The 13,100-nt window shown below is 36.7% G+C and overlaps 2 protein-coding genes across 3 annotated transcripts; both read left to right on the top strand.

The window, feature by feature from the left end:
* LOC137965829 (protein LURP-one-related 8-like) lies at positions 1-1,730 on the top strand. The gene is made up of 2 exons (XM_068812191.1): positions 1-353; positions 965-1,730. The coding sequence occupies exons 1-2, from the start codon at positions 114-116 to the stop codon at positions 1,346-1,348; spliced, it is 624 nt and encodes a 207-aa protein (XP_068668292.1). The 5' UTR covers positions 1-113; the 3' UTR covers positions 1,349-1,730.
* A 3,449-nt stretch (positions 1,731-5,179) lies between these two features.
* On the top strand, positions 5,180-12,322 carry LOC137965668 (2,3-bisphosphoglycerate-independent phosphoglycerate mutase). 2 transcript variants are annotated; one of them, XM_068811977.1, is made up of 10 exons: positions 5,180-5,296; positions 5,714-5,878; positions 6,153-6,280; positions 6,774-6,924; positions 7,020-7,223; positions 7,713-8,137; positions 9,794-9,986; positions 10,534-10,629; positions 11,134-11,289; positions 11,877-12,322. In XM_068811977.1, the coding sequence occupies exons 2-10, from the start codon at positions 5,717-5,719 to the stop codon at positions 12,039-12,041; spliced, it is 1,680 nt and encodes a 559-aa protein (XP_068668078.1). In that variant the 5' UTR covers positions 5,180-5,296; positions 5,714-5,716; the 3' UTR covers positions 12,042-12,322. The 2 variants fall into 2 exon arrangements, with proteins under 2 accessions (XP_068668078.1, XP_068668077.1); XM_068811976.1 differs by having other exon boundaries at positions 5,692-5,878.
* Positions 12,323-13,100: the final 778 nt, after the last annotated feature.

Below are 13,100 nucleotides of genomic sequence, written 5' to 3'. Positions count from 1 at the left end.
AGCAGAGAGAGAGAGAGAGAGAGAGAGAGAGAGAGAGAAAAAAGCTCTCGTTCTCGGAATAAGAAGAAGAAGCGGTGGAAAGGCTTGAGAGGGGTTTTCAGGCGACTGTGATTATGACGAAGGTGTACCCGAACACCAGCGGATCGGCGGGTCCGAGGGTGGGGTGCGACGGGGAGAAGGAGGAGGTGCTGACGGTGTGGAGGAAGTCGCTTCTCTTCAACTGCAGCGGGTTCACGGTGTTTGACCAGAAGGGTAACCTGGTTTTCCGGGTGGATAACTACGCCGCCGGCAATAAGGGCGAGGTTTTCCTCATGGACGCCGCCGGCAAGTCGCTCCTCACCATCCGGCGAAAGGTAAATTTTCCCGGCGCTTGTCTGGCGATTACAGCGTTGAGGGTAATTTTGTCTTTTCGCCTGTTCGGCCGGAAATGCTTTTCCGACGTATCAGTACAGGAAAATCTATCGTTCGTTTTGTTTTTTAAAGACATATATACCCCTATTTATGTTATGAGGTAAATAGTTTCCAAGGCTATAAAGGTCTTTTTCTCTGTTTGGCCGGAAAGGCTATAATTCCTTCCTTTGTTTTTTAAAGACATAAATATCCCCCTTTATGTTAATTAGGTTAGTATTTTGCTAGGCTATTACCGTCTTTTTATCTTTTGTCCGGCAACCGGCAATCTGTTCCGATATTTTACTTTACAGTTCAGCTACTTTTTTAGCCGTTGATTTGGTGGGCCAACTTTGACGATCCAGATCTTGTTTACCTAACAAAGGAGATCGTTGATTAAGAAGAAATTAGCCATAATTTTAGTAATTATTAGTTAACTTTTTTAGTGACAATAGTGGGCCCGGGGTTGGTGGATAGTCGGCATAGTGGCATGTCTGTTATTTTTATCTATTTTGTGGTTTAATTGTACTGTACCTAGACAATAAATAAAGGCTTTCCACGACGCTCTCTGTTGCAGAAACTGAGCCTTGGGGATCACTGGCTGGTCTTCGCCGGCGAGGAATCCGTCAACCCGCTCTTCTCCGTCAAGAAGCCGGTGAACTTCCTCAACTCGAATACGCTGGCCCAGGTGACGCTTGGCGGCGGAAGCGGGAGAAGACGGTCCGGCAGCCGGAAGCTGGCATATGCAATTGAGGGATCGTACTCGCAGCGGTCGTGCATGGTGTACGACGACAAGCGGCAGCCCATGGCGGAGATTCGGAGGAAGGAAGCGATTGGAGGGATGACCTTCGGGCTCGACGTGTTCCGCCTGGTGGTGCAGCCGGGGCTCGACGCCGTCGTCGCCATGGCGCTTGTGATCCTCCTCGAGCAGATGTTTGGCTCCAAAAGGGCTTCCCCGTGAGGAAGATCAGCAGCAACCAGAAGAAAATTATCCTTTTTCCCCCTGGAAAAACGGCCTTTGCTGATCGGAAGAATTTAGAGGGAATTTCGACAAAAAGAAAAACTGAAAAAAAGTAAATCACTTCAATTTGTCTTTTTTTTTTTTAAGTTTTTTTTCCACTCTTTTTGCTGGTTTGAGCTTCCTGTGGCAATGGAGTTTTAGTGAATTGTCACAAAGGAAGAGAGGTCTCTCCATGAAGGGTTTCTCTGTTGGGATCTTTGTGTGGAGGGAACTTTTTGCTTTTTGTTTCTCTTCTATTTTCTCTTTTTGTCACAGACCGGAGTCTCTAGACAGATGTTAAGAGTGTATATATCCTCTTTTCAATGAGAAAGTATTTTTAGTACATCTCTCTCTCTCTCTCTCTCTCTCTCTCTGTCTATGAAGAATGAAATAAAAGAAAAAACTTCAGCAAGAAAAGACAGCCATGCTATTTTTGTGGTTTAGGAGATTTTTTCTTGTCTATGGTAGATTTGTAGTGATATCCATGGAAAATCCACTATTTCATGGTTGATATTTGGCACAAGAGAGTGGGAATTGATTGCTGGTTTGGTTTAACGAACTCAATATCAGTAGTGGGTTTGATGAACTTTGGACAAAAAGAAGTGTCCCTTTTAATAATATAATCCATGGCTAATAGTTATTTGATTAGTTTTTCATCCTCCTCCCTGCAGCCTTTAGCTTAATATTGTCATGTACAGTAAATTATCAATCATAGTTAGATAGTGAGATCTTGAATTTGATTAATAGGAAGCATGAGCTTCTATTTTAAGGTATCAAACTGACAATTTGGTGGAAGAAACAAAATATCATCTACTTGCAGCTACAATGTTCAGACTTATTGTAAAAGCTAGGAAGATTGAAAGAAAATGATTCATGAACTTGTGTGTAATGAAAGTTTTTAGGTATTCATTTCAAATTCAAATGGAAGCAAACAAAGAACTAATAGACTCTTAACCTACTCTATAAGACCCTTTTCTTGTTTTTTTCTTGGGTGCTGTAGTGGATTGAGAAGTACTCAATGTTATTGAATTGATAAAGAAATCTAGGAATATTATAGAAGAGTTCTTGTGGGTACAGAAGAAAGAGAGAGATGATGCTGGCGATGTGAAGAGGGCGAGTTGTTTTTGCAGAGGAAGTTCAATGGATTGAATCCATGAATGAGATAGCTAAGCTGAAGTGGAAACTGGAAATTTTTTAGTACTTTTCAAGTGAAGTTTGGTTCAAGTATTTTTCCGTTTCACGGCAATAAATGAATCTAGGTTCTGAATATGAAGCAGTTGAGATGCTTTAATGGTGGCAATCGATTTTTTTCATGTAAAAAGATGGATGTCTGAGGATGATAAGATACTCCTTCACTTCCCTGTGATTGCTTCTTATTTCGTATTCATCTGGGCATCTTGGGTTGGAACAATATTTGGGTTCTGAGATCAGGACTGCCCAGTTGAAGTGAGATTAACTAGTCTATTATTTATAAGAGTTCTATATGAATGAAAAACTCCGATTCAGTTTCTTTTAAAATATGACTTGGAAAATCTGAAAAAGTAAGGTTTCTTTGAGCTTTGATGAATGATTCGTTATGCCGCTGCTACTGTTGGCTCACTAAGGATGCATTCCACTCTGTAGAGAAGGAAAGCGTTTTCGGAATCTGATGGCGTGTTATGCAGTTCTTGTTTAAAGAAATGAGCTCGTCTAGAGTGGATCTGGCCTGTTCGCATGGTCTAGAATAAGTTTAAAAGAGATTCAGAATTTCTGAACCCCATCCGAGTATTGAAACGAACTCAGGGTCATCCATTCATGTTTGATATTTGATGAGGTATTTCTTCATTTCTGGAAAGGCATCTGGCTTGAGAATTTGATCTGGGCATCTTATGTTTGGATCAAAGTTTGGCTTCTGAGGTCAAGAAGCTATCCAGTGGCAGTGTTTCACTTCTGTAAAGGCTTCTAGCTTAAGAATTTGATCTGGGCATCTTATGTTTGGATCAAAGTTTGGCTGCTGAGGTGAAGAAGCTGCCCAGTGGCAGTGTTTCACTTCTGTAAAGGCTTCACGCTTAAGAATTTGATCTGGGCATCTTCTGTTTGGATCAAAGTTTGGCTTCTGAGGTGAAGAAGCTGCCCAGTGGCAGTGTTTCACTTCTGTAAAGGCTTCTCGCTTAAGAATTTGATCTGGGCATCTTCTGTTTGGATCAAAGTTTGGCTTCTGAGGTCAAGAAGCTGCCACTGCCCAGTGGCAGTATTTCACTTCTGTAAAGGCTTCTTGCTTAAGAATTTGATCTGGGATCTTCTGTTTGGATCAAAGTTTGGCTTCTGAGGTGAAGAAGCTGCCCAGTGGCAGTGTTTCACTTCTGTAAAGGATTCTCGCTTAAGAATTTGATCTGGGCATCTTCTGTTTGGATCAGAGTTTGGCTTCTGAGGTCAAGAAGCTACCCAGTTGCAGTGTCGAATGGCCCTTTTCTCTAGTGAAATGCGGTATTGGACGGAGGAGGCCAAGAACAAGCTCAAGAAAGATCTGAAAACTCGAGGAATGCCCAGTTTTTTCAAGCTCTAGGCCCATCTACTATAGAATCTCTTACATACATAGGCGTTCCATCTTTTATTGACCTCATGAAATTGGAATATCCCTTGCATGATTCGACTATGTTTTTGGTATCTGAGAGGGAATCTCATGAGGTATATTTGAAAGTAGAACATTTTTTTTTTAAATGTTCAATTATTTAAAAGTCAAATATTTTATTTTTATGAGTCATTTTTAGGTAATAAAAAATTATAAGCCTCATAAAATATTTTTAGGGCTTTAAGAGGAGGGTCTTTTATTAAAATTTATATGCATTTATGTGGAAATCGACTTTGTAAAACCATAAAAAATAGGGGTAATTTTACTCATAATACAATTTAATATTTTTCTAAATTTTATAAAATTCCAATTTTTTTAAAATAAACGACGGTAGATGTTATTCGATTTAAGCTCGATATATTCAAAATAAATAAATTTATTTATTTATTTTAAATAATTTGTTATTTTATACGTATATGAGACTTCTCTCTGTAAGACTCAATTGTAATATTTTTGGTTATAAAATCTTTTTTATTGTGACATATTGGGTTCAAATTGTGTTTGTAATTAATATTTTTTAAAAATCATCTGAGTTGCACTTAATAGTAATTTTAATATAAAACTTATTTATAAATTAAATTTATTGGAGATTAAATATATTTTTAATATAAAAATAATAATTTTATTTGTTTCTTGAATAGTAAGGGATGTCTCATATGGGTAAAATTCACTCTTTCTATAATTTATTTAGGCTTTTTCATCCTGAATGAGCCGACTTTAATTATTTATATTTATGCTAGTTCACTGAGTCATCCAATTTAAAATTGGACTCGGGCAAAAAAAAAAAATTATCCTAAATCTCCAGGTAAAAAAAAAAAAGTTTTTTAAACTCGATCGAGTTGACCTCGATACAACTTGGTCGATTCCGAGTCATGAGATTGAGTGGTGACACTTGTAGAAATAAAAATCAGTTTATTTATTTACTTTTTAATTTTTAATTTTTAATTTTTAATATGTTAAAATATTACTGCATTTTTATTTATTTAAAAGAGAATAATTTGTTCTTTGTAGTCCAATTTTAAGGGCATTCAAATTTGGATGTAGAAGATCCAAAAAAAAATAGGGCAGGATGCTAGCATGCGCGGGTAGGTGGTGATTAGGTACGGCTGATGGGCTCTGTGATGCGTGAACCTAGCGTGCTTTCTCTGATTTTATATATTAAAGCATGAACTCCGCCTTCTTCTGGTCTCTTCTCTTAGCTTTTTAAGTCCGGCCTCGGCCTTCGTTTTTGTGTGTAAGCTGTTGCACAGAGACAGGTTCTTCGGATTCGCGGAAACCCTTTTTGAAATCACATCGAGGTAGAAATTTAAAAAAAAAAACGATTGAACTGTATGAATATCATTTCCATTTCCTGTAACTTCAGTTTTAGGAATAGATCTGATCGTCGTTTTGTTTGATGGGGATGGGAGCTTTAGTGGTGCTCGTAGATCTGATAGGATTATTTTCATCATTTTTCTATTTATTTTTTATATTGGTATGATTAATTTGCTCGAGTTTTACTCTATATCTCAGTTGGACTTAGAAGTTGGTGTTTTTTTAGGCGTTTGGAGACTTTTATGCTTGTTTGTTATTTTTAAAGCCTGAGCAATGGGCTGCGGATTCGATCCGTTTCTAGACGTCTGATTTAGTTTATGGTTTTGGAAAGAGTTTGCTACTTAAGCGCTTCGTTTGTATCTCACTAATCTTTTCATAGTTTGAGCTTTTTCTTGATCTAGGAGATGGGTACCTCTGAGTTCTCGTGGAAACTTGCCGATCACCCGAAGCTTCCGAAGGGTAAAACTATTGCTGTTGTGGTTTTGGATGGATGGGGTGAGGCCAATCCTGACAAATACAACTGCATACATATTGCTGAAACGCCGGTTATGGATTCTCTTAAGAAGGTAAACACAGTACTTCATAAAAATTTGTGTAAGCTTATGTAACATAAAAAGAATATAAAGATCTTATATACCTGTGGGGAAGGTCTCTTTTTTCTCCAAAACAAGGCAACATATTGCATCCACCTGTCTGAGTACACCTAGCTGAATTACATTTTGAATTGAGTTGAGCACAATTATAATGCATATTTGGCTGTTCTCATATACCCGGACGACATTAGTCCCCTTCTTGCTGCTAATTGTGTTTGATACACTTTTTTACTTTTTATGAATGAAGGGTGCACCGGACAGATGGAGGTTGGTGAGGGCCCATGGTACTGCAGTTGGTCTTCCAACTGAAGATGATATGGGCAACAGTGAAGTTGGTCACAACGCGTTGGGGGCTGGCCGAATTTATGCTCAAGGGTAAAATACTGTCAAGTATTTCAAACACTTCCTTTTGGACATTCCAATAGACAAATTAACTAAGGGTATTGGTTTAGGATGTAGTATATGTGGTTTTCCTAAGATTATTGAGTAATCTGTCTCTAGACCAGGCACATGCATGGATTTGCATATGAAGGATCCAAATTTTAGATTAGGCTACACTAGGAATTCCACCCCTCTTGTTCCTGGTTTTTCAATTATCAGCTTTTCTAGAGATATATTTAAAGAATGGACATATGTCTATGTCTGAAAATTGTCTGTGATTTCGCGAAAAATTGTAAACAGAGAAGAGGCCCATGAAATTGCTCCATGGTTTACAAACTTATTCGGAAGTTGAATTTGTTCTCACTTTCACAATTTTTTCTTGTTTGTTCTTGATGTGTCAATCTGGTTTGCCCTTTAGAGAAACAGGAAAAACTCCAATTACCCTGTTTTCTTCTTGAGTTACTGGTTGTTATTGCTATCAATGCAGGGCTAAACTAGTGGATTATGCACTTGCATCGGGAAAAATCTACGAAGGAGAAGGGTTCAGTTACATCAAGGAATCTTTTGATACTAACACTTTGCATCTCATTGGGCTATTGAGTGATGGTGGAGTCCACTCACGACTTGATCAATTGCAGGTAATTCTCTCTGAGTTAAGAATTTTCTGTTGATTTAATGTTCATTATTTTTTCATATGACTTATGCAGTTACTATTTTCTTCTCTTACATTCAGTTGCTATTGAAAGGAGCGAGTGAGCATGGGGCCAAAAGGATCCGTCTACATATTCTAACTGATGGTCGTGATGTTTTGGATGGCTCCAGCGTGGGCTTTGTGGAGACAATTGAGAAGGACCTCGCAGATTTGAGAGCAAAAGGAATTGATGCTCAAATTGCATCTGGTGGGGGCCGCATGTATGTTACAATGGACCGTTATGAGGTAATGCATATATCTGTGGGCTTCAAGTTATTAGTGACTCTTGTTTAAATCTCCAAGGATTATATGTCTGGTGAAACTTCATTGTTTGACTCGGAAGCTTGAAGATGAATCTCGTTGGCCAAGTCAGATGAGAGATTTTCCTATCTTCGTACAGTTCTATTCAGAACCTTGCTGAAAATGTTCAGATGTGTCACTTGTTGATATATTTTTAATAAATGAGAAAGGGAATAATTTATAAAATTTTCTTCTTGAGACAGTCAAACATTTTATAGTATATTCCAAGGAGTGGCAACCCATTGTGGAGAAGGGAAAACGTGACTCAGGCTTTATCTGATATGAGACTGGCAGAGAGTTACCTAAAGCCCTGTTGACATTCTTTAACCTTTTTTAATTGTTTCAATCCCTAAATTCATTTCAAAGCTTTCATTGTTTTTACAATTAGTTTGAAATAATTATGGAAGATGAATTAAACCTTGCTCTTTTTAACAGAATGACTGGGAAGTTGTTAAACGTGGATGGGATGCCCAAGTCCTTGGTGAAGCTCCATACAAGTTCCGAAGTGCCGTGGAGGCTGTCAAAAAACTGAGGGAAGACCCTAAAAATAATGATCAGTACCTACCCCCATTTGTCATAGTTGATGAGGAAGGAAAGCCAGTAGGGCCTATTGTAGATGGAGATGCCGTAGTGACCTTGAACTTCCGGGCAGATCGTATGGTTATGATAGCAAAAGCTCTTGAATATGCAAATTTTGATAAATTTGATCGTGTCCGGGTACCGAAAATCCGTTATGCAGGCATGTTGCAGTATGATGGCGAGTTGATGCTTCCAAGCCACTATCTTGTTTCTCCACCTGAGATAGAGAGGACATCTGGTGAATATTTAGTTCATAATGGGGTCCGCACATTTGCATGCAGGTAAAGATATAGTAGATTACATATTACTTTATTCTACTAGCTTGATTTCTTTATGAAATCACCATTCAAATAAAAATTCTTAGTGAAATTGAAAGAGAAAACAAATCTTGATTGAATTGGTCAATGTTAATATCAGGCTTCTGTTGTTATTTAAGGATCCTTTTAAGCATGCGCTCAAGTGGGCTCCTCTGTTAATTCAATGTGAAACATTTTCTGTTCTATAGTGATAAGTGATAGGGGCAATGTTGTCTTACCATTTCTTGGTGTCTCTTTTGATTATTAGCCCAAGTAGCTTTTTAGACTTCCTGTAGTAACATCTTAAGTGATCTGATAAAAGTAAGGAGATTGACCAACCCCATATTGTGAACAGCAAGGTTGTCTTCTCTTGAAGCTTTATATTCTTGCTTCTCCCCTCTTCTTTGGTGCTCACACTTTACATTTGAAGAAATTTGGAGGATTTTTCTAATGAAATAGCTGATCAGACCATGTTGTTAATAGCATTAAAAGAGTGAAAGTCCCAAGTATTTTGAAGGTAACATGCTAGATAAGGCTTGAATGGATGTATGAAAGATAGTTTAACAGAGAACATCATTCTTTGAGACACCTTCTTTTGCACTGACTATCTCGAATACTATTGGCAGATCTAAGCGTGTGCTGTTGTTTGACTTCCAGGGAAGAATTATTGCTTATAATTTCATTAAAAAATGGTGAAGCCTTGTGCAATATGATTTTGTGTTTGCTGTTCATTTTCAGAAAAAAAAAAAATTGCTGTTCTCAGCTTTGTGCAGCTAATGATATATGAAATGTAATCTCAGTGTGGGAGTAAGAAACATGTTGCCACTAATTCATTCTGAGTTACATGTCTTAAATTTTAATTACAACCAAATTTTTTGTAGCTTAAGAATATCCCATTAAGATTCCAATTTGAAAGATATCTATTATTGTTTTCAAAATCATTCTTGTGTCTCGTAAGAGGCATTTATGTAATGTTGGGATGCTCAGTTACTGTCCTCAATGTTTCTCTTTTTGTTTTTTATATTTGGAGTTGAGGAGGAAAAAAGGATGACATCCAGCTTAATGGTTTCATTGATGACTAATGAAACTCAGATGTTATTTGGAGACTACCTCATTCCCTTTTGATTTTCAAGGATGACTGAAATGCCTGCTCCTAGTGGTTGATCATATATGTATTTTTAGTCAACATTTCAAAATATGGCAATTGACAAATAGTAGTAATTGTATGTCCAGAAAAAAAGCATTTATGTGGTTCTTGATCCCTATAAAATTATAAATTTCAGCTCCATGTGTTGGGATCTGACTAAACTCAGGTTAAATAGGTCAATGATTGAGACATCGGCATTCGTTAAACTTAGGGTAAATTGATGGTGTTTGCCTAATCTGTGAGCATGGCTATAGTCTGGTAACATAGTTGTGTGATGTTGTTAGTGAATTTGGTAGATTCTGTATCCAAGTCTGAGTGATATACTGTCATGGAGTTTCAACCTCTGAAATATTTGGGTCAAAGTCAATGGGATTTGGGAAATTGGATAAGAAGGATGTTGATCTAAAAAGTCTATTTTATGAAATTTTTATGTATGCTCTCACTTATATTACCTTTATTTATTTTTTAAACACTGACCTTTTTTCTTTTACCAGCGAGACTGTGAAATTTGGTCATGTCACCTTCTTTTGGAACGGAAACCGTTCTGGTTATTTTAACCCAGAGATGGAGGAATATGTTGAAATTCCAAGTGATTCTGGAATTACGTTTAATGTCCAACCAAAAATGAAAGCCTTGGAAATTGCTGAAAAGGCAAGGAATGCTATCCTTAGTGGCAAATTTCATCAGGTATGATGTCTCTCCTTGTTTTCATGATGACATTTTTTTTATTGTATTATAATATTGGTTTCATGATAAAAGCACACATTTGAGATTGGAACCCAAGGCTTCCGCTATAAAATCCTTCATTTGGCTATTGAGTTAGAGGCTGTTCAATTTGAATCAGTTGTTTCTAAAATGACTAGTGAATGTTATGAGTTTTTTTCTGACTAATAAGCATAGTATCATGGTCAGGCCCAGCGATGTGGGACTAGTCTCCCATACACAACTCACTCTCAGACAATTAGCCTGAGACATTGACACAAGTATAACTAGAGACAGGTGGATTTTACTTATCCACCAACAGAGATTAATAAGAGAAAATATTTAGATTTTAGAATTTAACTGTGGCCCTATGATTTCCTTCAGATTTTAGATTTTATGGGTGCAGTTGACTTCCTGCGTGTTTCTTCAGAACTGTCATTATGATTTTTTGGTCTTAATTTAATTATATTGCTACTTATTATGCACATGCATATGAATGATATTGAGTTGTTGTCTGTTCTTATACCTGTAGGTCCGTGTCAACTTGCCCAATAGTGACATGGTTGGACATACAGGTGATATAGAGGCAACAATTGTTGCTTGCAAGGCTGCTGATGAAGCTGTTAAGGTAGTATATTGTCATTTTTACACATCAAACCTAGTTTGTGAGTTCAAATACGATTGTAGGCTCCATTTATGATATGTTGTTAAAGTTCAAAAGAATATATGATGTGTTGCTTGGTAAAGCATGACCTGAGATAATATTTAGGCTAGAGTTGACAACTCTTTCCACCTTTTACACCCTGGATAACATGTATAGGTCCACCTCCCATTGATGTCCATGTCAAATTGCTACAAAGTGCATATAGCATCTCCTACATTTAATCTTGGACCTGTATTTGTCAGTCAGAAACTTGATTGCACGTGGATGACCTCAGGAAACTGCAAATACTTGGAGAAGTATCTTAACACTTTAGTGAAGAAAGGAAGTGTCTGTAATGTAGTTACAATCACATAGTGAGACTGACATGTTTTCTCCATGAAGTTCTTGGCTTTAGGAACAAGATGTTTTCTCTTTGTTCTCTTATCTGCCTCTAGAGATTAACAAGACTTGGTGTGATTTTTGTTGCAGATGATCCTTGATGCAATTGAGCAAGTTGGTGGGATCCATTTAGTGACTGCAGATCATGGAAATGCTGAAGACATGGTAAAAAGGAATAAGAAGGGTGATCCCTTGCTTGATAAGGAAGGGAAAATTCAAATTCTGACGTCCCACACTCTTCAGCCTGTAAGTGAACTAATCTGCTTTTATCAATGTTCTCCTTTCCTGGATCATTTTTACAAACTCCAAAAAAGAGCTTGGCTACTACGTTTTAAATCAAGTGCAACTACAATATGTAGTAAATGATGTCTTCTTCCATTTTGATCAGAGAATGTCTTCCAAATTAGATGTCTTGTCCCATATGTTGCAGAATGTCTTGCAAACTAAATGCCTAGTGCTTTATAAAAGAAAAGAAAATTAAAAGTGTTAAAACTTAGGATTCTATGATATACAATCAAAGTAGAAAAGGACGGAAGTTGTGAGGAGAAGAAGGATAGTGGTGAATTTGGAGAAGGAGAAAGAGGCTCGAGAATTAGGGTTATAGACTTGTCCTAATCCTTCCCTTTAAGCTTTATTTATAGATGTTAAAAGTACCGATATTACAAGTATACCCTTCACCCTATTAAGAGTGAAGAAGAGACAAAAATCATAAATTAAGTACATCAATGACACTCCAACTTATTCATATCTTCCAAAAAAAAGTAATGTTATTTTTTATTTTATTTGTTTATTTTGTTTAACAAAGACCTGAAAATCCTATTTTCCTGTGACAGGTTCCTATTGCCATTGGTGGACCTGGCTTGGCCCCTGGTGTAAAATTCCGCAAAGATATTCCCAGTGGTGGACTTGCAAATGTTGCTGCAACTGTGATTAACCTTCATGGTTTAGAGGCCCCAGCTGATTACGAACCGACCCTAATCGAAGTTGTGGATAACTGAATCTGATGTGAGTTGCAGGAGCAAGGTATAAGTCCTAATGTAATTCATACAAGGCTAGATTGAGTAGAACTTGACAAAGCTTTGTGAGCACAAGGCATAAATAATTTTTATGAGATCTGCCTGATGGCAGGCCATAGAAAAGATTTTGATGGAAAACTAGCAAACAAACACCATAATATCTGAGTGTATAACTTGAGCCCTGTGTTTTTTGTTTGGGCTAGACAACTGCGATTATTGGGATCTATTTTTATCATGTTCTAAGTTAAGTCTTGCTTCTCCTATCTCTCTTTTCCTTGATGGGGTAATTGCAAGGGATTCCATCAAAGATTTCTAACTTTTTATATTGAAGATTATGTGTGAGAAAATAAACCTTGAACCAGTGTTGTTAGAAACCCAATGAATCCAACAAAAAACTGGCAGACTTGTTTAGTGTTTCAACTACTGAAGTGATTAGGGTTTTTTTTAGAATTATCAGTTTTTTTTAGAACAAAAGTTTTAAAAAATTCACAATTGTATCTAGCAGAAATTTTAGAAGAAACTGTTCAAGTTCGGCTTATTTACTTAAATAAACCCGATCCCAATCTCGAATTTAATACGAGATTAGAATAAGTTGAACCAATCTAAGCCGGCACCAAATTGAGTGCAAAGCTATTTGCGAACTGGCTTGGTTTGATGCCACCCTTGGGACTATAGATGTGTGATGCCATGATGGTTTGCTAATCGATGACATGATCTGGTTAATTCATTATGTTTTTTAATATCTTTTTGTAGAGAGTTAGACCACCAATTTTTTAAAATTCTCCACAATTCTAAAATAAATCTAATTGATTAGAATGGCCAAGTCAATTAGATAAACCATGTAATGTAAGGTTTTTTTTTATAAATTTATTTAATAAAAAATTATTTTGATAAAATAAAAAAATGCAAGTAATTTTTTATTTCTTAAAATTTAATTTTTGTAAATAATTTCACCTGCTTATTTTTTTCCCCTTCTAAACCTATGTGCCTTATTTCATAAATAATAATATTATATTTTATATTATTATAATTATAATTATA

Source organism: Aristolochia californica, unplaced genomic scaffold (genome assembly GCF_029961685.1).
Source record: "Aristolochia californica isolate CCGP_79_NKW_82.1479 unplaced genomic scaffold, dmAriCali1.0.hap1 SCAF_5, whole genome shotgun sequence".
Lineage (NCBI taxonomy): Eukaryota > Viridiplantae > Streptophyta > Magnoliopsida > Piperales > Aristolochiaceae > Aristolochia > Aristolochia californica.
This window is presented reverse-complemented; position numbering and strand designations above follow the sequence as displayed.

Coding starts and splice junctions, on each gene's coding strand:
- LOC137965829 (XM_068812191.1), top strand. CDS start 114: ATGACGAAGGTGTACCCGAACACCAGCGGATCGGCGGGTCCGAGGGTG. Junction 354..964: donor TCCTCACCATCCGGCGAAAG/GTAAATTTTCCC, acceptor TCTCTGTTGCAG/AAACTGAGCCTTGGGGATCA.
- LOC137965668 (XM_068811977.1), top strand. CDS start 5,717: ATGGGTACCTCTGAGTTCTCGTGGAAACTTGCCGATCACCCGAAGCTT. Junction 7,224..7,712: donor TTACAATGGACCGTTATGAG/GTAATGCATATA, acceptor TCTTTTTAACAG/AATGACTGGGAAGTTGTTAA. Junction 11,290..11,876: donor CGTCCCACACTCTTCAGCCT/GTAAGTGAACTA, acceptor TTCCTGTGACAG/GTTCCTATTGCCATTGGTGG.